Source organism: Sminthopsis crassicaudata, chromosome 4 (assembly GCF_048593235.1).
Source record: "Sminthopsis crassicaudata isolate SCR6 chromosome 4, ASM4859323v1, whole genome shotgun sequence".
Lineage (NCBI taxonomy): Eukaryota > Metazoa > Chordata > Mammalia > Dasyuromorphia > Dasyuridae > Sminthopsis > Sminthopsis crassicaudata.
In genome coordinates, this window is record NC_133620.1 from 355,462,439 (window position 1) to 355,490,335 (window position 27,897).

General features: G+C 39.1%; 2 protein-coding genes across 2 annotated transcripts in view; one reads left to right on the forward strand and one right to left on the reverse strand.

The window, feature by feature from the left end:
* The window catches only part of ABCC3 (ATP binding cassette subfamily C member 3), a 76,264-nt gene extending 71,302 nt beyond the window's left edge, over window positions 1-4,962 (forward strand). The window contains exon 31 of the mRNA XM_074261782.1: window positions 767-4,962. Coding sequence (XP_074117883.1) covers window positions 767-875 — 109 coding nt within the window. The 3' untranslated portion in view covers window positions 876-4,962. The remainder of the gene's footprint in view (window positions 1-766) is intronic.
* Window positions 2,987-27,890, reverse strand: LOC141539266 (ankyrin repeat domain-containing protein 40-like). The gene is given in 6 exon segments (XM_074261783.1): window positions 2,987-5,506; window positions 6,200-6,381; window positions 7,856-8,332; window positions 13,725-13,873; window positions 27,611-27,693; window positions 27,696-27,890. Coding segments are annotated over 6 exon segments (1,089 nt in total). The 5' UTR covers window positions 27,747-27,890; the 3' UTR covers window positions 2,987-5,359.
* Between the last annotated feature and the right edge of the window lie 7 nt (window positions 27,891-27,897).

Sequence of the window (27,897 nt, forward strand, 5' to 3'; positions counted from 1 at the left end):
CTTTCTTTTGGCCCGGCCCGGGGCACAGGCGGACTGTGGCCGTCTTCCTAAATCGGCGCTCAGCCCCCAGGCGGCTTCATCGTGAGCAGGCTGTCATTCACCCGGCTGCGGCGGCAGAACAAAGGCGGCCGGGAGCCGGGAATGAGGCGGTGGCCGCCGGGAGGGGGGGAGGCAGGGACCGCTCCGGCGGGCGTCTCTGGGAACTTTGCCGCAGCTCCCGGGCTGTTATAGGCCGGCCCCTCGGGCCCCGCGGCGCGTTGTCGGCTCGGCCTCGTGCGGCCGCGGCTCCCTCCCGCGGAGAAGAACCCGGCCTTGGTTAGCGATCCCTCCGCCTTTGTGTGCGCGCTTTGAGGAAGAAAGGCGTTCTGAAGCAAAGAAGGGCCGGGGCTTGCGGCTACGGACCCGGGCTGCCTCCCCCTCCCCCCCCCCCCAGGCCGCCATGTGACTGTTCCGAGAGTCGGGAGAGGGCTCATTAGGGAGATGCAGCTGCTAAGCAGCAGAGATGAATCAGGCCTGTGTTTTATCCCTGAAATCACCCCATTTACCCGGACACAAGAGGCTCTGTAACGCGCACATGCGCACAGGGCGCCCCTTTTGCACTTGCTGTCCGCGCGGGGAAGTGGGGTGCTGTCTCTCCTGCAGACCCGGGGGCCGGCGGCAGCCCCAAAGGCGGGCGGCAAGACGGGGCCCGATGTTCCCTCCTCCCCGCCCGGCGGGTCGGCTTTGCCCAATGATAAGCCCCTGACTTTTCTCTTCTCTGGCGCAGGGTCCTCGTTCTGGACAGAGGGACCATAGCGGAATTTGATTCTCCAACAAATCTCATCGCGGCCAGAGGCATCTTCTATGGGATGGCCAAGGATGCCGGGCTTGCCTAACGGACTCCGCCTTTCCTCGTGGCCGTCACTGGCCTCCCTTTGCAGGGGAAAATAACAGAGGGGGCTTTTTTTTTTTTTTTTTTTAAAGAATACTGTGCAAAAGAACTGCAAAACTTGCAAGCAAAAAAACCGAAAACAACAAAACTTGATAGTCCATGCAATCCACTCCCCTTGTTTTAAAGGAGGCAGTTTGGCGCAGTAGAAAATGGCAGACTGGGAGCCAGAAGATGCAGATCCTAACACTAGCCGTGTAAGCTGTGGCAAATTACTTCACCTGGACCTGGAGCTAGGAGGAGGACCTGCCCACAGTGACATAGCGTATTGGCAATATGCTAGGTATAATTAGGGTCTCCTCATTCCCAATCCTGGGCTCCTTTTGCAGTACTATTCCTTCAACATAAACATGTGTTGGAATGACAGCCTCATACACTCTAAAATCCAGCCCCAGCTTTTTATTCTCATATTTTCTATACAAAAGTATATAAAATCTAAAATGACATTCTTGCAGGCCCCCAATTCCCTCCCAATTTTTTTTCTCATTTTTCTATACAAAAGCACTTAAAAATAAATCTTTTTTACTGGGAAGAACATTGAACCCCAAGCCAGGAACTTTGTCCAACACTCTGGGATAACGATGAAGCTGTTAAAGGCCCGAGCACTGATGAAATAAAAGATGTATGGTAGCCACTGTGCACAGGAGCTGTTTATTTGATCGTGTGCGCGTGTCTTGTGTGTTCAAGAAAGGGGCAAACATTTACCTGGTTGGAAATGTCTCAAAAATTCAAACACTGAAGTTTTTGGCTTACATGACTATCCAGATGAGAAGCATTTGCTTTTGCTATGCTGTTAGAGATTCGGAGAGAAAAGTATCACACAAAGAACCTTCTATCTAGCCCGAACCTGGACTCCCAGGACTTGGAGAACTGGGGTCAAAGTGCCACAGGGACTCCTATGCTCATCCTCTTCAGACCAGTTGGCACCTCCTTTCACTGAGGCCGGGCTCCGGAACACTTCACTCCTCGGGGGAGATTGTCTGTTGCTGTTTGTAAGGCCTATATGTTCTTCCTTCTCATTTCAAGAAGTTGAATGTGGCACAGATGTGCTCATATCTCTGCCTATAAAATTGAACAATCTCAAGCTAGTAAACAGAGCTGCAAATTAAATCCTAAAAGTCTTAAGCAAGGAAATGAAAACAGGTTTATCTTCTTTGGGGCAAAGTTCACTTCAAATACCAGGCTTGGGAAATGAAACAAATCTCTCTTTGTTATTTAAGATTTAGTTGCATTAAAAAAAATTGGGGGTGAAGGGAGTCATCTCCCGATATCACATCTTTTTTTTCTCAAATGTTATGATTTCTTTGCTTCTGGGTTTGCTTTAATTTGTCTTGAGTAGATTTATAGCTGGTGTAGAGATACCTTCTTTGATCTACTTTTCCCACATATTCTGGTCAGTCTCTGCTGCAGGACCATTTGTTAAAAGGTTAATCACATTTTTTTTGGCAGGCTGCTTCATTTCAGATCTTTATGGGCATGGGGCAGTATTCCATCCTTATGATAAAACAACTAGGAGCATACACATGTCCAAATTATTCTACCTCTGGTCGGTGCTAAGAAAAGGTCTCAGTGATACATTCCGATTTATTAGGCCAATTTGGAAAGAAGCCTACTTTTTGCTGCTCTGGCTTCCTTAAAACACCATAAATTTAGCATCTTTCCCAAAGACATGAAGGTGTAAGCCCGTTGTTCTTCCTTTCCTATCCTTTGAGGCCTCTGCTCTTATTATGTGCCATGACAGAAGCTGACAGCCCAAGTCAGTCTCTGTCCTGTAATATGAGATTATCACCATATTTGATTAATCAGGAATGACCTCCATTTCTCAAATGCATGGCTGCTCTGGGGAAATAAAGGCTTCTGCTATGGATTGTAAAAAGGACACTAAACAATATGTCCAACTCTGAGTGACAATGACAATGACAATGTGGCTGCAGCAAAAAGTCCAGGAGTAGAATATGTCTATTATTCCAAGAATCTTTCCTCTGAAACTTTCCCCTAGTTTAATACCTAGTTGTGATATTGTAAGTTAACAAAAAGCAGGAATGAAATAATCCAAACTTCAGGCAGTTAATATTTAATTTTAATAATACTTGTTATGTTTAAATAGTCAGCAATGCATGAAGAGAAAAACTTTCAGATGTTGATACATGGTGTGAACACATGCTTTAATTATGCAGTTGGGGGAGATTCACAGTTAACAAAGCTAAAAAAAATCCTTGTTATAAATTACACAAAGCATATAAAAATATTTCTCTGAATGCATAGATTAAGACATTACACTCACCTACCAGCAACTGTGCATTGTAATTCAGATGCTAAATGTGAGTTTCAACCAATTGACCCAACAATTTTCGGCAGATCACTTTAGAGCAACTCTATGACAGGCCAATAATTCCTCTCTGGATCCCCAAGTCCCTTTGTTTTGACTATTTTCAGAGCTGACTACAGACAGAATAAGCCTGAGAACTATCCTGGTGTGTGTCTACCTGTTGCTACACTGGAAAGACACATCCAGCCACTAATTACTACCATACTGTAGCCGGAAGAGTTTTATTCCAAGTAGGTTCAAGGTGAGGTCATACTAGACTTATTTCCTCTGAAAGAGACCTAGATTTTTATCATCTCAATATGATATTAAATCTTTTTTCAAAGCAAACAGTACTTTTGGGCAAATTCACTTTCCAGTTGGCTGAAAAACAAGGGAGGTCTCTACCTTAAACAACTTAGGAGAAAGCAAGTACTAATTACCTTCGTTCTACTATACTAACACCTAGTACAATGATAAGTCACAATCAGTAATTTGGTAGAACAAGAATTAAGTTGCAAAACAGATTGATACAGGTTTAAGCTGGCCTTGAAAAACACCTCAACCCAGCTTCGGCATTTAGGTAGCAGCAGGAGGCCATTACCTCAGGATAACATTCTATTCCACTGACATCGTTTGTACTTTCTCACTAAATTGTAGTGTACCAATAAAATTAAGTTAACACAGTTAGGAAGTTAAGTTTCTTTGGAAACTATAGGCACTATGGGGAAAAAAGCTTCCTAAGACAGCAGGGATGCCACTCAACAGCTGTCCCCCACCATCTTGTTTAAGTGTGCTAATTCTTATTCTGAAGTTAAGCTGTTAGTTTAAACAAGAGAGTAGCTTTTCTTTAGCATTAAAGACACTGGAAGGAAAAAAGAACCTTGAATTAATCCATTAAAAAATTCTTATGCCATGCACAAGAGTTTAATCAGTTTTTCTCAATTAACTTATTCCAGAAAGTCATGTGAGGGTTACAATTGGCTTTAAGTAGAAAAACACAAAAGACCCAACATAATTTGCTTACAAAAGCAACAGAGAGTTTCAAGTTGCATAGAAATCCTAATAACTTTAAAATAACCTTTATCTTTGATATAAAAATAAAGATGCTAACCCCTTTTCTGCTATGTTTTCCACAATAGCCTTGAAAATAGCAACAGAACAACCTTAAAATTGCTTTTCAATTATAATGGAAAATGAAGGTGGAGACCCTGGGACTGCAGCATTTGGGCTCTTTTACATGTTAAAATAAAGCATGTTGATGACAGTAATTGCTTCAAGGAGTAAAAAAATCTGGTTACTCTTTTAGGAAGCATTAGAGAGACCTCTAGTGACCACTAAGAAGTTAATGCAGAAATACCTATTTTCTAGGTAATGATTTTCATACTGTGAACAGATAAAGCAGTCATGAATGGATTTTTACAAAGGAAAACAGGAGGGAAACTATTTTGGTCGACAGCATATTTACAACTAGGGTATGTTACTGTAGCCTTAAATACCTTTAACCTGAGTAACATTTATGAATATATCACCTTATAGCTGCAAGTCATATAAATTTATGTCTAGTACCTGTATTTGCCCCCAACAAAGTGACGCTTTGAATCTGTTCTTAGTCGGATATGTTTTTCAGGCTATTCCTTTCTCTATTTAGCTTAGATTAAATAGGAGCTGTGTGCATTCAGCACCAAGAAAAGAGCATTTCCTCTCATCAAGGTAGTGTTTGACAGTGGTTTAAGAACAGACTCCACTCTGCCCTTTTGCCAGGAGCTTTTTCACTCTGCAGATAAAACACATTCTATAAAGAAACTTTTAGCTTTTCTCTCAGGGTAACTTTTCAGGGATTTGAAGCTTTAAGCAAGGAGTTTGTGCACCAAGAGACAAGGAAGAGCAGCACCACTGCTTGTGGGTAGGGGGTTTCTACTTGGTCAGAACAGGTTAATTAATCTGCTCTGCAATTGTCACTGACAGCTCCAGGCCAGAACTGTGTTAGTACGCACTATGCTGTGGTATCTGTGGCCCTCTCAGGTAACTGCAGAATTTTAGGGCATTAGCCTTGATTTTTAGATTTTTAAACAGAAATTGACATGTGCCACCCCAATACTCCATGGTAAGGATTCCTGATGCTGTTAGTAAGTCAGTTTTGAAGCTCTCCTATTATAACACGGCCTTTCAGTCAGTGTTGATGCAGCATTTCTGAATAGAAAGTTATTTTCACTTATCATTAGAACTAGTTCCAGCTCTTGGAAATCTTGAAGCCGGGCAACATCTTTGTCCTAAAACAAAAATGAGTAGCAATGAATGACGGAGGATTGTTTCCATATGTTTGTACAATGTCCTGTATGATACCCCCGCTGTGGCACTTACTAAATCCCAGAAATACTGGCAGTGGTCAAGGTTAAAAGAAGCTCAAAGTCAGTGGAGGGAGCAGTCAGGGTTACACATATGGATATATTACCAATAGTACCCATATACAGTGCTTTAAGGTTTGCAAAGTGCTCTGCATGTTTTACCATGTGATCCTCCCTATAGTCCTGCCATCACTCATTTTAAGGGGGAAAGAACAGAGATTTAGAAAGACAAAGTGATCTCATTTGTCCGGAATCACAGAAGTAGTGAGTGTCTGACATGGGCTTCCTTATTCCATTGTACCACAGTGTACAATGAGCTCTCTCTGTTAGAAGCCCAGAGCACTGGTGCTTACGTACAGATCTTGCTATAACATACTTTATATGATTAACTTCGATACATTAGAAGAGGGCACATAAGGAATTCTGACTACTTTAGTATGAGGGTAGCTGAAAACATATGACTATTAGGACAGGTTCAGATACAGTTATGTTCAATTTCTATCCTGTACTATTCTAACCAGGTTTCAAAAAAACCCCAACAAAACTGGGGCATGTCAATGCAACATTGTGATTTTGAAATAGGCAAAAAACAAATACTCCTATCCAACCCCATCTTACCTTTCTTAACAGAGTATTTGGTAACTTTCTGATTTTCTCCACTTGGTCAGGATTAACCCCCAGTTCACAGCAACTCACTCTGAGCAGTTCCTGGTAGGTGAGTTCTTGTCGATCAAGTTCAATTTCAATGAAGTCATTTTCTCGAAGAGATGGATTCTGAATTCTCACCTTGAGTACCAATTCTTAAAAAAAAAAAAAAAAAAAAAAAAGTAATTTTAAAGAAAAGCAAAATAAATTGCTTTCTTAAGAAATCCAACAGATTAAAAAAGCTTTCTATATGGTTTATCCCATTTAATTTCAGATCTTTCCCAGATCAAAGTTCTGCTCCTAAGGAAGTTTAGTTTAGTGTTAAAAATTCACCACCAAGGAAAATAAATTTCTGATTTCCAATCCTAGCTATAGAGCTTATCATGACTTATGCCCTAAAATATGGATCCTAATAAAAGTAATTTTGATCAGCTCATTAAAATATCAGAAAACAATTATTCTATGCTATTAAACCACACATGTGAATGGCTTTTTCTAAAAATTCTCCAGTCCTCAGGAATTCCAGAACAGTGGGAAAAGAATTCCATTAGAATGTAATCTCCTAGAGAGAAGAGCCATCTGATGTGGCGCTATATGTAAAAGGGAATGATGGATTAGCCAAATAATTGGGAATAAATGGCAGTTCTGAATCTTTTTTTCAGCTCTGGAATAGATAGTAGGATACAATAGTACAAGATAGAAGTTGAACATAACTATTCCTCTAAATCCATTTCTATCAAGCTTGGAGAGATTCTGTCATTCCTGAAAACATGAAAGAGAATGTTCTAGGTTAGCTGCTCATCTGAACCTGTCCTAATAGTCATATGCTTTCAGCTACTCTCATACTAAAGTAGTCAGGATTCCTTATGTGCCCTCTTCTAATGTTTTCATTTCTTTTCCCTGTCTCTGCTGAGGACATCATAGGTACTTAATTGTTGGACTTTACTGAACTGAACAACTCATTTGCTCTGGGAATTTGGATAAGTTTCCAATGTATTATACTGAATGAAATGGTGTTATAATTGTATAAATTTGAGCTTTTGCCTCAGATATTAGAAAGGACAAGACTAATTCAGTGTTGGAGAATCTCATCAGTCAATGAAAGTTTAAAAATAGGTTTAACAACTGTTAAGGAACAATAGGATGGCAGGATGAGGAAAAGAAAGTAGATGAAAGGTTAGTGGACTGGTTGGCTGCTAAGATAAACTTAAACAATTCTGAAGTCAGAAGTATGCAAAGTTATCAGAAACAATGTGTCACACCTGAAAATGATGAAGCACTAAAAAGGAAAAAAAAAGTAACTTTGCTACATAAAGTCTCATCTCAGATAAACAGCATAGAACTATATATATAGATCCTTGGTTTTTAAGTGCTCTTCTCCTCAGAGATTATGGTTTCCTCCCCTCTGCCTCCTATCAATCTGGAGTCTAGTTTTATTAAAACTCAAGACATTGGGTGTGTGTGTGATTTTTTTTTAAACTTATTTTCTTTTTTCATATCAATGTAATACATAGTACTTCATGTATATTTGTACTATCATTACCAGTAATCCTGGTGCTTCACAAAGTAGATAAACATAGGACTTGTATTATCTACTTGGTCCCAAGGGTAGGTCTACTAATATGTTACCTTGCATATTAAATGGAAAAGCTCCAGTGAAAAAAAATGGCTGGAATGCTGGTGTTGGTCCTGGAAAAGTCCCATTCTGTTGATCCAGAGACACCGGTGGTTTGGGAGTGACAGGAGAGAACAGGGAGCGATTGTGACTCACAGGTGGCTGACAGACCGGACCAGGTTTTGTGCTTTCTGGTTTTCTAAATATGGCAGAGGGGACAGACATATCCCCATTCTGGACTAATGCCAAGGAGGTATGGTCATGTGAAAAGGACCCTAGTCGGGGTGTTTCGCCAGGTGGCACCACAGGAAGTGAGTGATCAGACGGGGGTGATGCAGGAGGTGTGGAGGGTCTCCCATTTTGCAGTTGAGCTGAACCATCTGGTGTGGCGGTATATGTAAAAGGGAATGATGGATTAGCCAAATAATTGGGAATAAAGGGCAGTTCTGAATCTTTTTTCAGCTCTGGAAGGTCATCATCATCATCTTCCACTAAAAAAGGAGAAAAACTGTCAGAAAACTAGCATGAAAAGGAGCATGACAAAAACTTTGGCCATTGATAAACTACTAACATCAGAAGAATTTCCTTCTCCTCCATACTGGATTTGCTGAATCCTGAAATCAAACTATTTATTTGTAATTTAGTGGAATTCAACAATCCTACCTTTATCAACTACCCGACCTCATTTTCCACAATATCTCTTCCAATCAACTACCTGACCTCATTCTCCACAATATCTATTCCAAATCTTTTCTTTCCCAAGGTCTTACCCCAAAGCATTCCTCAACAGTTGCAGCAGATGACCCACCCTCCTATTTTACTGAAGAAACTGAGCTTTTTTCTTTCATTTATCATCCATTCCTTCACTTCCTCCCACTCCTTCAGAATCTTGTTTAAACAGTCTCATTCTCTCTCTCCTGTATCTTCAATTCCTATCTCTTTTCACTGGCTCCTCATTTGATTACACTTACTGAGGTCTTCCCAATTCTAAAAAAAAAAATCCTCTTAGACTTCATTTAATTACTATTTTATCTCTAGTTTTACTTTACAGCCAAATCTTTTTTAAAGTAATCTGTAATGAATATCTCTTTATCTTCTTATCCACTCTCTCCCTAACAACTTGTACCATGGCTTTCTACCTTCACACTGTAGAGTGTTTTCTCAAAGACCATCAAATCCAGTGATTTTTCCTTGGTCTTCATCCTCCATTACTTCTGCATCTTTTGACACAATATATAACTCCCTTGATTCTATCAGAATGCTGCTCCTCTGCTCTCTTCAGCACCTGTTTACCTTCTTTTTAGACCTACCATACAGGTACATCTAAAGGGACTGTCTTCATCCCTTTCTCCTCTCTCCTACAACCACGACTCTGACCACTGCATCAAGGCATGGGTCCTCACAGCCACACCTAAACGCTATCTCTGCCATGATTACCGTCAGCCCTCCCCATCTCTGTTTTCTCCAAAGTTACAGAATGAGGTTGAAGGAAGCGATGGGGAGTAGTAACCAGTCACTACAATTTTGTTTCCTAGTTTCCAACAGCCCTCACCTTCATCCCTTCCCTCTTCCTTCCCTGACCTTCTCCAGGCCACCCAATTCCCTCAGTAAAGGGTTTCACCTCACAGTCCATTAAGGCCACCCACCAAGAACTTCTTTTCCACTGAAATGTCATACTTCAGAGACCTTCAGCATTATTCCTCTCTCCTCCTCTTTGTTATGGCCACAAAAAATAAGGTGATCCTTCTCCTTGCCAATGTCTCACCTGGAGCCTATTCTTCTTTGGTTCCCTCTTTAATATTAACCTCTCCATATGCTGATGGCTCCTTCCATGCTTCCTATAAATATGTCTACTTCTCCACCATCCTTAAAGAACCTTAACTTGATACACTCAACCCTTCTTATTTCTGTCCTTCAACACCTAACTCCCCGCAAATCAACAAAACCCTGCCCCCCCAAACAACACCATGATATCTACCTCTCTGTTGTCTCTACTTTCTCATCTCCCCTTTCAATCTGATTTCCATTTCTACCACTTCACTGAAGTAATGGTCTCCCAAGTCACTATTGGTCTCTTTATTGCTAAACCTAATGTCTCTTTCTCAGTTTTCATCCTCCTTGACCTTTTTCTGATGTTTATATTTTCTTTTAAATACTATTTTTTAAATGAACAATTTTTTTCTTCCTCTCATCTTCCTCTTCCACTGAAAAACAGAACAAAACAAACCCTCTGTTAAATGCTAACAAATGAACACATTGGTCATGTCCAAAATCACATCACTTTTATCTTGAATGCATCACCTTTCTGTTACATGATAAGTGGTATTCTATGGAATTGGTTATCCCACTGAATGTCTTTCAAAGCTGTCTTTAACATTGTGCTTCCTGTAAAAATTGTTCTTCTGATTCTGCTAATTTTATTATGTATTAATATAATCCTTTTCAAGTTTCTTGGAATTAATTCTTTTCATCATTTCTTCTAATATCATGGGGACTGAATATGGATCACAACATAGTATTTTCACTTTTTTCTGTTTGTTTGCTTTTTTTTCCCTAATTTTTTTCCCTTTTTGATCTGATTTTTCTTGTGTTTACTTAGGACTTTACTTCCTTGATCTACCATCCTCTCTAGTTAACCCTCTTCCTTTCCCGTCCTATTTCTCTGTTGAATTAAATGTATTTTGGTACTAGATTTTGTGTGTGTGTGTGTGTGTGTGTGTATGTATAATTGCTTCTTTTGACCAGTTCATATGAAAAGTGAGGTTCTACTACCTCTGCATTTGTATAGATGGCCACTTGTGCACTCTGATTATGTGAGGGAATTTTTTCCTAACTTTCCCTTTCTTTCCCTCACCCACTGTACTCCTCTTCCCCTCTCATTACATTCTTTTCTTAAGATCATCAAGATAAACAGAACTCCTCCTAGACCTTGTCTAATTGGACTCCTTCTATAACTTCTGATGATGATAGAGTTCAAAGGGAACACATCTATCATCTTCCCATGTTTGAATAAAAGCTGTTTATCCTTGTTTAGTCTTTCATCACTGTTCATTGTTATTGAGCTTTTTATATTTCTCTTTATTAGAGTTTCTACACTGACATGGTCTTTTCATCAAGAATTCTTTAAAATCCTCTATTTCTTTAAAGCTCCAATCCCCACCCTTGGCAAGTTATTGAATGTATACAAACATCATCTGTCTTTTGGAATATGGTATTCCAAGTTTTCCATTCCTTTATAGTGCTGGCTGCTAAATCATCTTTGATCCTAACTATGGCTCTTTGGTACTTGAATTTTTTCTTTTTGGATGTTTGAAGTATTTTTTCTTTGACCTGGAAAGTCTGGATTTCAGCCATAATATTCCCAGAAGTTTTCTTTTTTTCCTCAGACAGTGACAAGTGTATTCTATTTTCACTTTACTCTGTGTTTCTAGGAGATTCAAGACTTTTTCCTTTAAGATTTCTTGAAACAGGATATCTAGGCTCTTGTTTTGGTTAAAGCATTCAGATAGTCTTATGAGTCATTAATTTTTTTTTTCGCAATATGATTTTCCAGGGAGTTGTTTTTCCTATGAAATACCTTACATTTTTTCCCCCAGTCTTTTTATCTTGTTGTTTCATCAAGTCATTGGCTTCTGTTTGGTCCATTTTCAGGGAGTTTGTTGTTGCACAAGGTTTTTACATGACTTGTTTCAAACTGCTATTTCCCTCTCCAATTCTTTTTTTCATAGCTCTCAGTTCTTTCTCACCTTTCCCTAAAGCTCTTTATTTTATTTACAAAAACTTTTTTAAATGATTTTTAAAATTCTTGCCTCATCACCTAGTTGAGTTTGTGCCCAAGCTGTGTTCTCCTATGCGGCATTACTTGCACAATGTTTTGGAACCATTCTCTTTTTCTGTGTGTGTGCCCTGAGTTTCCTGGCCCACCAGGACAAGTCTCTATGATGAATATGATGAAGTTTTTGTTCGTTTGCTCACTTTTCCATCCTACATCCCAACTTCAGACTTGATGCTCGGGGTGGGTCCTGCTGTGCTTCAGGGGGAAGGTGTGCCCTGGTCCCGCTACCTATGTTCTCTTAGGATCCCAAGGACTGGCTGGTGTTCCAAAGTGCTCTGATCCAGATCAAAGTCTGATTGCTGTCCCTCTAGTCTGAGCTCCACAAGGTCCTACCTAAGTTAAGTTTGGGTCTGAGCAACAGAACACTCCTGGGCTTGGCCCCTGTCAGCCATCTGGAAGACTCTGTTGGTTCAAAGGTCAGCAGGTTTTCACTTGGTCTGGGAACCAATCCTGCCCTGGTTATTCTTCTTTAGGCTGGGTGAGATGATAGAACTGAAACCCCACTGAGCATCTATAGGTTAAGCCATACTCTGCTCCTTCCTGCTTCTGAACTTTCCTCCTTTCTGGTACCCAGGGCTTCCCCAGCCTCCCTACCAGGGACCACCTTTTACCTGTGAGCTGGAGCTAGATAGTGGTGAACCTGCTGTGAGTCTGACAGTGTCATGGGATGAATCAGGAACCTCTTCTCACCCTTACCTAGCACCAGGCTGGGTAAGAATGCTTTGAGCTCAACATGCTCCTGGCTTCAGCCCCTCTCCAGTGTCCATAGACCTTTTAATGCCAACCTGGACTGGCCAGAGCACTATGACTTTTCTGGATTTCACAATCATAATGCACTTTCTTTCCGTTTTTTGACAAGGCAATCAGGGTTAAGTGATTCACACAAAGTCACAATTGGCAAGTGTCTAAGGCTAGATTTGCACTCAGGTCCTCCTGCCTCTAGGACCAGTGCTCTATCTACTGTCCCATTTAGCTGCCCCAGCCTGGTGCAGTTTCTAGATCTGTTTGGAGCGTTTGGGGGAGAAGCTCAGAGTACTGCTTCTTGCTAATCTGCCATTTTGACTCTGTCGTTCTTCGAAGTTACTTCTCCCTGAATGTCCCACCAGGCCCTCAAATTCAACATGCCCAAAGCCAATTATCTTTCCCCCTTAAACTTTGACTTTATTTCTATTTTTAGATATCACCATTTATCCTGTTTCATGCTCAGAATTTTGAGTTATCTTTTAATTTTCTTTTTTCTCTTTCTTCATATCCAATCAAGTTCTACCAATTTCACCTTTGTAAGAGTATTCCCATTCATCTCTATTCCCAACTGCAATCATTCTAGGGCAGGGCCTCATAACCACTTGCATGGACTATTACAACCTTTTAACGGTTCCTTTCAGGAATAAGATAATTCATACAACAAGTTTTCTTGTTGATTAATCTAGTCATGTCTCCCCTACCTCACCCCAGTAAAAAAAAAAAAAAATCTCCACAGCTTCCCTTTGCTGGAATTCAAAGCCCTCCTCAACTGGAATCACCTATCACTTTGCCTTCATTTTTCTCTCTATGCAGCTAAGCAGGACTACTCTTTGCTTCTGAATATGTTGTATATAATCCAACCTCCATCTCTTTGCTCATATTTTTTCTTGTGCTTACAATGCTTTCTCTTTCTCTGTTTCCTGTTCAATTCTTACATATACCTTAAACCTTAATTTAAATACTACCTCTTCTATGAAAAAGGCTTCACCCTCGTCTCCTGTTAGAAACGATTTGCCATCTTGGATTTTTATAACTTTGCATTAATATACTATAAGGTAATGTATATAAAGAATAATTATCTGTATTTGTATCTTATTCCTCTACTAGGATATAAATGGACAGAAAATATGTCTTATCCATACCTTATACCTTCCCCAATATGTAGTATAATACTCTGCACACAGTAGGCAACTATTAAATGTTTATGAATGATTATTTAATATAATCAACAGCACAGAAAACATGATTATGAGAATAAATGTTAATTGTATATAACCAGAAGTTACTAATTAGTCCAAACTTACCTCCCATAATTTTCCTGATATCTTTTCTTGATGTCAGTTGGACTGGCATTTCACCTTTTGTAGTAAGAATCTCTTTGTCAGCTCCTGAATTTAACAAGTAAGAAACCACCTGGCCATGATTTCGTTTGCATGCCCAGTGCAAACAAGTCCTAAGTGGAAATAACAGTGATGTAAAAGAGGTTGGAAGAGAGAATTTGAGATTTTAAAATTATTTTTCATAAATAACTTACATAATAAATTTAACTATGGGCTAACATCAAGAGTCTACAAATCTAAATTTAAGTCCTTACAAAAGTAAATCACCAAACCACTTATGATATTTTAAAACTGAATTTTACATAATAGGTTAAACTTGTGATCCCTAAAAAGCATTTCAGATGCATCAGTGCTGCTCAATGATTCTTATCAGATTCACTTCCAATAGTCTTAGTTTTGTTCTGCCACCTAAATTACTCTTACAACAACAACAACAAAAAAAAAAATTTGTTTTAAAGTTCATCTGGGATGAAAGCACTTTTTCCTTTTAAATGAAAATCTTCTTAACTGCACTGTTTATTTATGGTAATAATAATCTCTTCCCAATAAATCATATCTGGTTTCTGAAGATCCATCTAGCTAATAAGTACAGAGAGATTAATTATAGCATCTCATGAAACAAAGAAAAATATGAAATAATATTCAGTCCTATGTGGCTCCCTCCCTTTCTATAGGAACTGTAGCAGAGTGGTGAGAAAGAGGGCAAAGAATGCTTAAAATATCACATTGTTTTAAGACCATCTATAAAGTTTAACTTAATTATTAGTATTACAAATGTGAAATCCTTGTGCATTGACCAATGATGGACATATATGTATCATATCAATTTTCTATTATTGCTAAAATTGAAAACATAAAATAAAAGGAAGTTGGTAGCAACAAAGATGGCTTACATATTATACTTGGAAAGGCAAATAAAGAGCTTGATTTTATTTTGTCTACAAGCAACAAGAAACATCATTTCATAGATACCTCCTATTGCATATTTGCAAGAGCACTACAAAAAGAAATGCAGCTTATGTGTCAACATTCATTGCAAAGGATTAAGAAGAAGAAAAATTATAAACTCAAGAAGACCCTACAGACTAAAACAACATATATTCAGAACTCGGCACCTTCAATGCAAAAGTGATCAGAGGAAGACTGAAAATATGTTGGATAACATGGTTCTAGTACCAAAAAGGAGAGTCAAAGGCTTTTAGACAATACAGAAGTCTTATGCCCATGTCTAATAATTTGTTTTTAAGATAAGGAGACTGAAAGGTATTTAATATAGTGAATAAGTAATATCACAAAAAAAAATGAATCTGGTTATATTGCCATAGGAAATGACATACTAATAATTTTATTACTACAATTAACTAGCTACATATATATATATATATATGTATATATATATATATATATATATATATATATATATATATATATATATATATATATATATTGCCAGACCACAATATTTGTTAAAGTCAAGATTAAAATTAATATCAAATTAGAAAAATTGTTATTTGATAACAAATAAGGTAGATGTATACCTTATATGAGGCAACTCCATTGTGACCTATGTAAATAAGCTATTAATGCCAAAAAATGGGTAATGGTTAAGAGACTAGATATTGCTGATACAGATCATTACCATTTTATAAAAAATTTTAACCATTCTAAACCAACAGTCATAATAAAGAGATGAAAAGTCCCTATAAACTGCCTTACCACTCAACACTAGCTCATTTTGCCAAGCAGAGACAGAGTAGCTAAAGGCAAAACAAGTCTGGATTATACTCATCTGTTAAATATTATGGAGAAGGATCAGTGATTATGAGGTAACTCATAAAACAGTGAGAAGCAAGGAGCAGAAAGAAGTGAGGAATAATTTTACAAAAAGCTTATACAATGGATCATCTACGTAGAGCAGTGGATAGAGCACCAGCCTTGAATTTAGGAGGACCAGAGTTCAAATCTGGTCTCAGACACTTAACATTTCCTAGCTATGTGAACCTGGGCAAGTCACTTAACCCCAGCCTCAAAAAAAAAAAAAAAAAAAAAGAAAAGAAAAGAAAAGAAAGAAAGAAAAAGAAAAGGCAAAAAGCTTGTTCAAAATCATGACCAGGGAATTTAAGAATAAAATCAGAAGGACTACAAACATAAGAAAATCAGAATAATCACCACACTGGGGCTTTAAAATGACAGCTCCTGATGAGAAATGAAGAGGAATGCATAAGAACACAGTAATGGCTTTAATGAAAAAGGGCAACTTTACTACACCAAGAATACACAGAAAAGCTCTGGTGGAGGCAAGATAATTTTGAAGACATTGAAGGTACAATTCTTATACTTGAAAGGATGGAGGATGCTAAAGCCTTAAAAATTAAACTTGTTAAAAAAGAAAAAAAAAAGATGAACAAGAAAGTATTAAAACTACAAACCATACACCTATATTACAAATTCTAAAAAAAAATTTATAAGAATAACTTATATATATGCATCAAGGGCAACATTGAAGCATGTGTGAGAAATAAACAGGTAGGTTTTCACAAAATGATTTTCTATTACAGATTACATTTTTGCAGTCACACAATTTCTACCTGAAAAGGGCAGAAATATAAAATACCACTGTGACTATTGTACTGATTATGGGTAAGTATTTGATTTGGTAGCAAACTGCTGCTTGAAAGCTTTCCTCCAACAAGGTATCTTTCATGAATATGTCAACCTCATAAAAAATTCTTTAAAAGAGAAAGCAACAATTAACTTAAAACTTTTATTTTTATTTTTAGCTGAGGCAATTGGGGTTAAGTGACTTGCCCAGGGTCACACAGATAGGAATGTTAAGTGTCTGAGGTCAAATTTGAACTCAGGTCCTCCTGACTTCAGGGCTGGGGCCCTATCCACTGCACCACTTAGTGCCCCGACTTAAACTTTTAAATATTTAACTTTAACCATTATCATTGATCATTGATAACAAATAAGGCACAAAAGAGAGAGAAGTATGCTTACCAAAAGTGTTTGTCACTAACAAAGGATATACCAGTAGACACTAGTCTTGTTTGTAAGGTGATGCCATATGGTGGTATAAAATGCAGGATCCTCTAAATGAGATCTCTAATCACTTAAAAGTGGTCAACCCATAACTAGAAAATATGGAATGTTTATTATCCTGCCTATGGAGTGCAGCTGGATGGATAAACTTTGTAAAAGGCCTTAACATACTTTAAACATGAGCAATGAGGTGGGCCCAGAATTGGAAAAAAAAAAAAAAAAAAAAGGAGGCTGAACTGACTTCTGGGAGGCGATACACTGCTTTTAGTAGCCTCAAGTCTCTCCCTGAAAGAAAAAATTATCTTTATTAAAATATCAATTTTCTTATAATAAAATTATATGATTCCAAGTCATGGAATATGTGTCTCAGGAGAATTAGAATTGAGAATGTCCCAAAAGGCAATGGAGAGAACAATGGATGTAAGCAAATGGCAACATAGTACCAACCAAATAGTGCATGAGAAAAGTGATGCAAAGGACGTCACAAAAAAAGTATATGACTGGACAAGGGAATCAGGTAGAGCTAAGGGAAACTGACAGACAGGCAGTACCTGTGCTTCACTGGTATTCACAAAAATGTTAGGAAGAATGCCCCAGCTAGAGTGGGTAGAAGATTTATAGAACTGAATCTTAAGTAATAAGTTCCAGTAAAATAATGATTCAACTTTTTGCACATTTACCTATAATTCTTTTCCTAAAGGTATACAATGTATTATGTGCTTAATAAGTTAGCGTCTAGATTTTAATTTGCAAGAAAATTGTATATTTAAATGCAAATAAACAAAATATTTCCCTAACCTTCAAGCAATTTCTGAATAAGTTATTTAGACCAAGGAATTATGTATGCTGTGAAGAGCTATGGTTTTAGTGTTAGATAGAAATGTGATTAGCATATAGACATATAACTCTGCCTAAAAGAAATTAAAGAATAACTAATATATACTGAAAAATCTGGTTGCTGAGTTGGCTCAATAGTAGATGCTGGGTTTGGAGTAAGGAAGATGAGTTCACATGAAGCCTTAGAAAATTCTTAGTTATGTGGCTTTAGGCACTTAAACTCTGTTTGTCAATGTAGAAGGAAATTGTAAACCACTCCAATATATTTGCCAAGAAAATTGTATGGAAAAAGATCCATGGGGTCAAGAAGAATTGGATATGCCTGAAATGATTCATGACTGAAATAATCCCCAGCAGCTAGTGCAAAATGCATTCTATAGGCACAAAAAGCAAATCATTTAATCTGTTTTGAAGTATCCACTTACTTAATGAACTGAAATAAATGACTGAAAAGGTAAGACCAAATATAGGTGTGCTAAATAATAGTAGTCCCATTTTAAGACAATGTTAAGGCACTACTCTGAGGAGGAAAATTTTATAGAAAAATTCTTTTGGCATCTAGAAAACTTAACCCTAAAGTCAGAACAATTCCTAAAAGGTCCAACTGACTGGTTGCTTATGGATTGGTTTATTTATGTATCCTTATTACAGAAGGATATAGTAGTGTTATACTTTATCAATATCACACATTTTTAAATAGAATTTTTTTAATTTATTGAATTTTTTTATTTTCAAAACCTATGCAAGGATAATTATTCAATATTGATCCTTGAAAAACCTTGTGTTCCAATTTTTCCTCTCCTTCCCCCCACTCCTCCCCTAAATGGCATATAATCCAATATATGTTAAACATAGTAAAAAATATGTTAAATCCAATATAGGTATACATATTACAATTATCTTGCTGCACAAGAAAAATCAAATCAAAATGAAAAAAAAAAATGAGAAAGCAAACAAAATGCAAGTGAACAAGAAGAAGAGTGAAAATCCTATGTTATGACCTATGCTCAGTTCCCACTGTCCTCTCTCTGGGTGCAGATGGCTCTCTTCATCATAAGATCATTGGAACTGGCCTGAATATCTCATTGTCGGAAAGAGCCACGGCCATCAGAATTGATCATCGTATAATACTGTTGTTGCCAAATATTATTTATAATCTTATCCATTTGCCTTTAGATTACAAACTACTGGATTGGCAGACTGAATGTTATTTTTGGAAAATAATGGAAGAACTTCATCTATTGACCTTCTTGTCTCAACCAAGGAAGATGTGTGAGTGAGCAATTATAAGTGAGCACTTCTATTGAATGGAATATGATGAGAAAAATATGCTCCATTTGGAAGTATTCACTCACTGGAAATAAATCATCTGTTTGCACAAGCTGAAGGCCAAGGTGACAATTCACAGCTAGGGTCCTTGATCTGTATGGGGGTTCCGAGAGAACTAGCAGCTCGGTGAGAGGGCTTGCTGAGCTCTTCTTAGGGCTGCCCATGCACCTTGGGTGTCCATCTGTCACCTCTCACCTGTGGCTCCAAGAAGTTACAGCATGCAGCGGCCATGCCTGGGTAAAACCATCTCAGTAGACAGGCAGAACCAGATGGAAGGGAACTCATGCATTGGTGAATTAGAAGGCCTATGAGAACATTCCCACAGCCATGAGGGCATCGGGGCTGGCCCTGGGAGCTCTCAAAGCTTGGCAAGTTAATCCATGGCACTCTGGGTCAGAGCAGTCCCCCTGGCTTTTGTCTTGCCACGGGACTCAAGAACGAGAAGCTGATGAGTCTGTGCAGTTCTGCCTCACTTAAACCCAATTCTTACACAAGTCAAGCTATCATTAATCATCTTTGAAAATGAAGGGTGAACAACAACAAAGGTCACGGAGAGGAGGATCTCAATGCAAAGTGAGATTAAGTTGACAAGACTTAGCACTTCATACACAGCAAAGCTGTGGAAAGCCACAGATCATTTACAAATCAGTTACAGGGCCCAAGGCTGCTCTAACTCAAAACTCCTTGTACCCAAGCAACATTTTTTAACTTTCCCACAGCACTGTACTTATTCCTTAATAACCAACAGGCAGATATTGTGCTTAGTTACAAGTGATATGGGAATCAATTATGAAACTTTAACTCTTCAAATCTTTAGATTTGCAGTTAGGATATCACATTAATATAGCGAGTTTTTTAACTCCGGAGAGTTACTGAACCATGCTCATTATTGCTGATATTGCTCTTTACAGCCGAGAGAGAGGAGAAAATGATTGAGATTACTCCTCTCTCAGTTCTACACCAGGACTTTTAAATGCCTGCTATAAGTATAATCAGGAGTTCTAGTTGTCAAATTCATCTCAGCCACACCAAATTATTCCTCTTCCTGATTTCACTATTTTAGTTTGCTTGACATGGAAATCATGTGTCACGTTTCAGTCCTCCTCCCTACAAATAATCTGTTAGCTCCTGTCAGATCTACTACTCCTGTCTATTGCCACTATTACCATCTAGTTCAGTCTTTCATGACCTCTTTTTGGGGGACTGTTCCAGTAGCTTCTAATTAACTTCAAAAACTTCAAATTCATCCTATGAGTTACTGACAGTTTAATGATCGAATTATGCCTCTAATTGAAAATTTTTTAACAGCTTCACACTTAACAAGCCAGGTGAAAAATTCTGACCATGGTATGAAAAGCTTTTCCTTCCTTACTCTGGCTTCAATTCACTTTTTGGTCACTTCATACTGTAAGGATGTGGTTCTCGCAAAATAAGAGAAGGGAATTGTAAGGGCCCTTTAAATGGGCGGCCACAGTGTAACAGGAGATTGAGTGGCCCGGAAGTAATATCTGTGGATATTAGGACTGCCCTTTGGTGGGATCTTGGCCACACTGAGATAGCTTTGTAATGGGTGATGGCTCTCTCGCTGGTTGGCTGTGTGTATGACCTCACAGGCCCTTTATAAGCCCACTGTAGGCAGCAGTCGCTCTCTTTAACCTGGCTCCCTAGCCTGTGGGTAGCCAAGCCAAGTTGATGGATAGCCGAGAGGTAAGGAGTTTGGTCTTCAGACCAGGTGTTCACTAGGGAGTTTAACAAGTCAGAGCATTATATGAGTAGGTATAATAAAGGCTTTTAAGATTACACATGGCTGTTCTTGAGCGCGCTATCAGTTATTAAACTATAGATATAAGAGATCGTGGCCAGGGACCTTTGAAGGCCTCAGAGGAGGCTAGCCCGGTAGAGTTGACACTGCAAAGGTCAGTGGTCAAAGGTACTCTGTTGGGCCTAGGGCAGACTAGTAATTGTAACTGCCAGGAGGGCATGTTACATCATACAACAGCCCTTTATTTTCATGGCCCTCCAGTATTAAAAAATCCAGTTTTCCTACATCACTGTACCTCTGACCAGTGTTCCTGATTCCTGAAACCCCTACCCCTTGGAATTAAAATTTTACCATCTTTCAAGGCTTCATTTAAATATAGCCTTCTGTGATTCCACAATTCTAACTTTCTTTTTAAATTTAATGATACTATGTGTTACCTTTATTTGCTTTCACATCTTGTCCTTTCTTCTTACTAAGCTATAAATTCCGTGGAGGGGAACAGAAAGTACATCTTTTCATTTCTGCATCTTTCATAATTATTTGTATTTATATATTCAATAAATGTTCAGTGAATTTGTAAAAATAAGGAATTTAGGAGAGGCACCATTGTTTCACCCCTAACAGATTTTCCCAGACATACTGAATAAATGTCAGTGTGTTTTAAATGCAAAAGCTGAAGAGAAAAAAAATCCCCTATAAAGGAAAAAAAAAAAAAAAAAAAGGACATTATGTCCTCTCTCCATTTCCCTTTGCCATATTAAATCAAACGACTTTTCAAAAGCTTATAAAAAATGCTAGCGGGAACTATGATGGCAAATTAGGGGCAGCCACCCAGCTGAACTCTCCCAAAACTCTCCTCCAAACAACTTTAAAATAATACCCATAAATCAAATTTTTGGAGTGACAGAGTCAACAAAAGATTGGGGTAAGTTTTTTCCCCAACCCAATAAAACCTTGAGGTTAGTTGGACAAGCCTGTGACATGGGGTAGAAGTGCATCCAGAGCCCACACTTAGCAGCAATAGCAGCTTTGAGAGCTCTCAGTCCAAAGACAGTAAGGGAATTGGGCAAATAACTAGAGATTAGAGGGGACCCTTTGCTGGCACTGCGCGCAGCTTGCACCGATTGGCAACTCTAGTGCCCACATGCAGTTCTGTGTCCCAATGGCAGGGTGAAGAGGAGTGCTGAGAGTTAATCACAAGGGAACAGGGGCCCTGGTTACACTTCCCAAGCAAAAAGGAATACTAGTGCTTGTAGTTACAGGAGAGCAAGTGTTAGGATTACTAAGGTGCTAACTCGGCTGTCTAATTTAGCATAGTACTTAACAATTCTCTAGCTCCTTTAAAGGAGTTTACACCTTTAGTCTTCAGAAAGGAGCGTACACCTTTGGAATACCCATTAGCCCATTCTCTGGGAGGATAAAAGGAGCCAGGATTCAGGAAGAAGAGGATTTGAGATTCTACCTTTGCTCTGGCTGGAGGCTCCAGAAGCCTCCCAAGAAACCTGCTCACAGAGAAAAGGATTTACAGAAAAGAAGCCCCCTCCCAGAGAAGGATTATAATTGAGAGACAGAGGCAGCTAGGTGGCGCAGTCGATAAAGCACCAGCCCTGAATTCAGGAGGACCCAAGTTCAAATTTGGTCTCAGACTCTTAACACTTCCTAGCTATGTGACCCTGGGCAAGTCACTTAACCCCAGCCTCAGAAAAAAAAAGAAAAAAGAAAAATAAATTATTGAGAGACAATAGGACACTTTATAATTTGGCACTCAACATGGGGCAAGGACTTATTCTGAATTCTGAGCCCTTCAGAGGAGCTAGCCCGGACTTGATACCAAGGACTCAGATCAGGAGAACATTGACCATACCTGTCCCAGGATCACACCACCTTGGTTGGAAGTACTAAGAATTTTGAGACCTCTCAGAACTATCTCTAAAAACAAATGCACAAAAAAGCCTGAAGTTGAAGTGAGTAAAGCCTAACTTTTAACATAAAGTTCAAAGTTAAAAAAAAAAAAAAAAGGCTAGAAAAATGAACAACAAAAAAAGAATTGGATCATAAAAAACTAAGTGAAAAGGAAGACCAAACCAGAAACTCAGAAGAGAATAGTATTTAAACAGCTATTTTTTAAAAGCCTCAAAGAAAAATGCTAATTGGACCCAAACTCAACAAGAATTCCTCGAAGAGTTAAAGAAATAAACGTAGAAAATGGGAAAAGAAAAAAAAGTAATGTAAGAAACTTATGGTTGGTAAAAGAGGCATAAAAAAATGACCGAAGAAAATACACTTTAAAAAACAGAATTGGCCAAATGGTAAAAGAGGGACAAAAATCCACTGATGAGAACTTTTTAAAAAGCAGAATAGATCAAATGGAAGAAGAAACACAAAAATTCATCGAAGAAAAAAACTCCTTAAAAAGATTTGGCCAAAAAGGAAAAAGAAGTACAAAAATCTCACTGGAGAAAATAATTCTTTAAAAATTAGAATTAGGGTAGTGGAATGACTTTATAAGAAATCAAGAAACAACAAACTAAAGCAGTTAAAAAATTAAAAAATGTAAAACATTTCACTAGGAAAAACAACTGAGGGGCAGCTAGGTGACGCAGTAGATAGAGCACCAGCCTTGAATTCAGGAGGACTGGAGTTCAAATCTGGTCTCAGACACTTAACACTTCCTAGCTTGTGTGACCCTGGGCAAGTCACTTAACCCCAACCTCAGAAAAAACAAAAACAAACAAACAAAAAAAAAAAACCCACAACTGATCTGGAAAACAGATCAAGAACAGAGATTTTTAAGAATTATTGAAGTACTTGAAAATCATGATCAAAGAAAAAGCTTACACATATTTCAAGAAATTATGGAGAACTGCCCTTGTATCTTAGATCCAGAGGACAAAATAGAAATTTAAAGAATCTACCCATCATCCCCTGAAAGATAACCCCAATTGAAAACTGCCAGGAATATTATAGCCAAATTCCAGAGCTCCCATGTCAGAGAAAATACTTCAAGTATCCAGAAAGAAACAATTCAAATATCATGGAACTATAAGAGGATCACACAAGATTGCGAGCTAAGTGTTCAGAATATGATATTCTAGAAGGCAAAGGAGCTAAGATTACAACCAAGAATAATTTACCTAGCAAAACTTAGTTTAATGCTTCTGGGGGAAAATAGATATTTAATGAAATAGAAACACTCCTGATGAAAAGATCAAAGTTGAATAGAAAATGTGACATTCAAATAGAAGACTCAAGAGAGAGAAAAAAGGCAAACATGAAAGAATAATCATATGGGACTCAATAAAGTTAAACTATTGAGTAACGCCTAAGACTTTTGTCATTATTAGGGCAGTTAGAAGACTGAGGACATGAACGTGAGTCAATTATGCTGGAGTGATCTTTGAAAAAGGGGTGAAAAAGAAGACAGAGGTAAAATGGGGATAATTTTCACAAATATAAGTATGCAAGAAAGAACTTTTACAGTGGAGGGGAAGCTGAAGGTGGGGATGGGTACAATGCTTAAACTTCACTCTCATAAAAATTGGTTCAAAGAGGAAAAAACACATTATTTGGTTGTTTATAGAAATGTAACTTTACCCAACAGGGAAACAGGAAGGGAAGAGATGGGAAGGGCTGGGAGGCAGGAAGGATAAAAGGGAGGATGGATTAAGGGAGTAAGTGGTTAGAAGCAAAATAGATTTTTTTTGAGGTGATACAGGATTTACAAAAAGAGGAAGAAACAGAAGAAAATAACATGGAAGGAAATTCACAGTAAGCAATCATGACTGAAAATGTCATGGGATGAGCTCAACCATAATGGAAAGAGCAGAACAGATCAGAAATTAAAATCCAACAATATATTGTTTACAAAAAATACACATGAAATAGATACAAGAGTTAAGTTGAAGTAAAAAAGATAAAAATAGCAATCATGATCTCAGACAAAGAAAAAGAAAAAAACAGACCTAATTAATGTAAGAAATGATTAGGTTCCAGAAAAACATAGCAAGAATTATATGAATCGATGCAAAGTGAAGTGAAAACTGGGAGATCATTATGTAGTGACACTTGAAATAATGATGAACTGTGAAGAATGTAGCTATCTGATCAATACAATGACTGATCTAAGACAATTTCCAGAGCATTTATGTTGAAAAAAAAATGCTATCCACCTAGAGAGAAATGAATTCTAATGCAAATTTAAGTGTAATTTTCTCATTTTCTTTATTTTTCTTGCTTTAAAAATATATGGCTAACATGATTTTACATGTATAAGTGCCAACATATGGCCTGCCTTCACAGTGGAAATGGGAGAAAGTAGAGGTAGAGAATCTGGAATTCAAAATTTAAAAAGAAAAGAATGCTTAAATGTAAATAATAAAAACATTTTTCAAAAAACTAAAAAAAAAAAAGTGATAGAAAAAAAGGACACAAAAAGAGAAATTGCTTGGAAATCATGCATATAAGGCATTCTTTTGTTATGTCAAATAAGTGACATTTCTAACAGAGAAAGCACAAAACAGAGCCAGAAGGTGATGCTTAAGTAGTTAACATTCACTCTCCCCTCTTTAAACTTCTTTTGAATGACTTAGTAGTTCTTTACATATAAAATGTTCTAGTTCATTGTGCCCCAAGGTAAGTTGAGGGCAGGGACTGTTTCATTTTTGTCTCTGAATTTCCACCACCAAATGGAGGCATAGATTTGGGAATGTTAGAGATCATTTCAAACTCATTTCTAGCATACCAGTTCTTAGGTAGAGAAACACTCCTGATGAAAAGATCAAAGTTGAATAGAAAATGTGACATTCAAATAGAAGACTCAAGAGAGAGAAAAAGGCAAACATGAATGACTTCATCTCCATCTCCCTGCCTTTGCACAGATATCCTCCATTCCTGAAATGCCCTCTCTCCTCACATTTTCCTCTAGGAATTCTTAGTTTCCTTTGATCCAAGCTGGGCTCAAGAAACATCTCCTACAGAAGGCCTTTCCCTAATCCCATTCCCAGACACCACTGTCTCCCCTCCTCCAACCAGTTCCCTTGTACAAAATTTTGCATTTACTGATATTCATTAGTATTGTTTCTCCTAATGGAACAAGTGCTTCATTTTCTTTGTATTCCCCAAGCTCATAGTAAGTGCTTATGCTGTTTGACAGACTGATCTTGTCCAAGACCCTTATTTTATATCTGAGGACACTGAAGCCCAAAGAGTTTAGGTGACCTTCCCAAGGTCAGAAGTAAATCTGAGCACAAATCTTCCAAATCCGGATTTCTTTTTACCGTGCCCTCCTGTTCCCAGAGTCTCTCAGAGATTATCTAGGCCTCAATTTAAATTTGAAGGAATGGAGGCTCAGAAAAATAAGGTAATTTACCAGATATCCTAAGTCCACGGTCCAGTGGAACATCGAATGAAATGGGTGTTTCCAGATTGTAATGCCCGAGAAACTGAGGCAAGAGAGAAACTGGCACAGTTTAGCATTAGTAAGATTAGTAAGAAAGGCTATTTGAAAATACTTGATTTAGTTCATAGCTAGAAAAAGAAATTTACTTCTCAAATGAATTAAATTAGCTCTATCAAACTGATGATATTCTTCTTTTTGAAGGCAAGTACTCTACAAATATTCATTAAACCTTAAAGAATTTAGGATCATGATCCCTCAATTTCACACTAAACAGACTTTCAAGAAGCAGCGTGTACAGTGGGAAGAAACATCGGAAGAATGGGCTGGGAGGACTGGCCGCTGCTTCTGCAGCCTCCACCCAAACCATTTAACCTCTCTGCCCCTTTTTCTCCCCTTCTAAAATAAGGCTGAAGGAAGCCACCTCGCTCTAGACATGCTGACCAACCAGCTAAGCCTTTTCACTCAGTCTATCCTCTGACACCAGGCAAATGCCATGTGCTCGGGCCCAGCGGACTGGAGAAGTGGAGAGACGCAGGCGCAAAGGTTCTGGAGTCAGAAGGCATGGCTCCCCATGTAGACCCCCGGTGGTCCTGCGTGAACCATATAGACTTTTTGGGCCATAGAAGGTCCCTTCCAGCTTTAAATCTCTGATCTTATAAATTTCTTCATGGATTAAAATTTCACTATTAAAAACCTATTTTGATAAGAAAGGGAGGAATCCATCACTCAACTAGCAACAGGAAAATCAGAGAGGCAGGAGGATAATTGAGTCAGAGAACTTCATTACAAAATGCACTGCTCCTGTTTGTTTGTGTTTTTGGGGGGGAATCGTACAATCCTTTTAGCTCCACTACGTAGTTTTTCATGGAGTCTAAGGGCAGTTGTTGAAATGTTCAGAAAAAAGATGTCAAGTCCCAAATGGGAGTGACATCAACCCTACAAAACAGATCACTTCCCAGCTCTTTTTAAGGCTGGGCTGGAAGGAGGAAAAGAAGAGAGAAAAAGGAGAGAGGAGAGCAAAAAGAGAAGGAGAGAATGAGGAGACCGCTCTTGAGGTGCAGAGCCCCTTTCTTTCACCACGGGTCTATAGGATAGGCTGCTACAAAATTCACCAAATATGTATTAAGCACAGCCCAAATGCAAGACAGTATATTGGGGACAAGCTCTCCCTCCACGAGGAGCTCCAGGGGTACAGGAGAGGGGGAAGCAGCACATATTTAGGCGCCTGCTGTGTGCAGCGCCGGCACCGGAGAGGCCGGGCCCAAAGGGCCGAGTAGAGGACCGCAGGGCCGCGACTGCATCCCCGGCGGCCCCACAAGGGGACCACAGGATTTCGATGTGGGGAGGCCCCCGGCCCCCACTCCGGGTCGCTCAGGGCCCAGCGGGTCGGTTCTGTTTTGGGGGTCGCGCTCCCGCACGCAGAGCCCGGGGCAGCCGTCCGGAAAGCGCCGAGAAGGCCAAACGGCCGGCCCGGCCACTTACCAGCCGTTGACCTCATTCTGGGAATTCACATCCACCCCGCTCTCCACCAGCTTCTGCACCTCGCGGATGTCCCCCCAGGGCGGCGGCCCTCCCTCAGCCTCTCCTGCTGCTCCTTCTCCTCCAGCTGGGCGCTCATCTTTACCCCGGGAGCCTCCGCTCTCTCCCCGCAACCCTTCAGCCCGAGCCCGCAGCAGCTCCCGCGGCCTCGGCCCGCCCCAGGGCCTGGCTGCCTGTCAGCGCCGCGCCCGCCCGCGCCCCTGCCCGCGCCCCCGCCGCGGCCTTCCTCC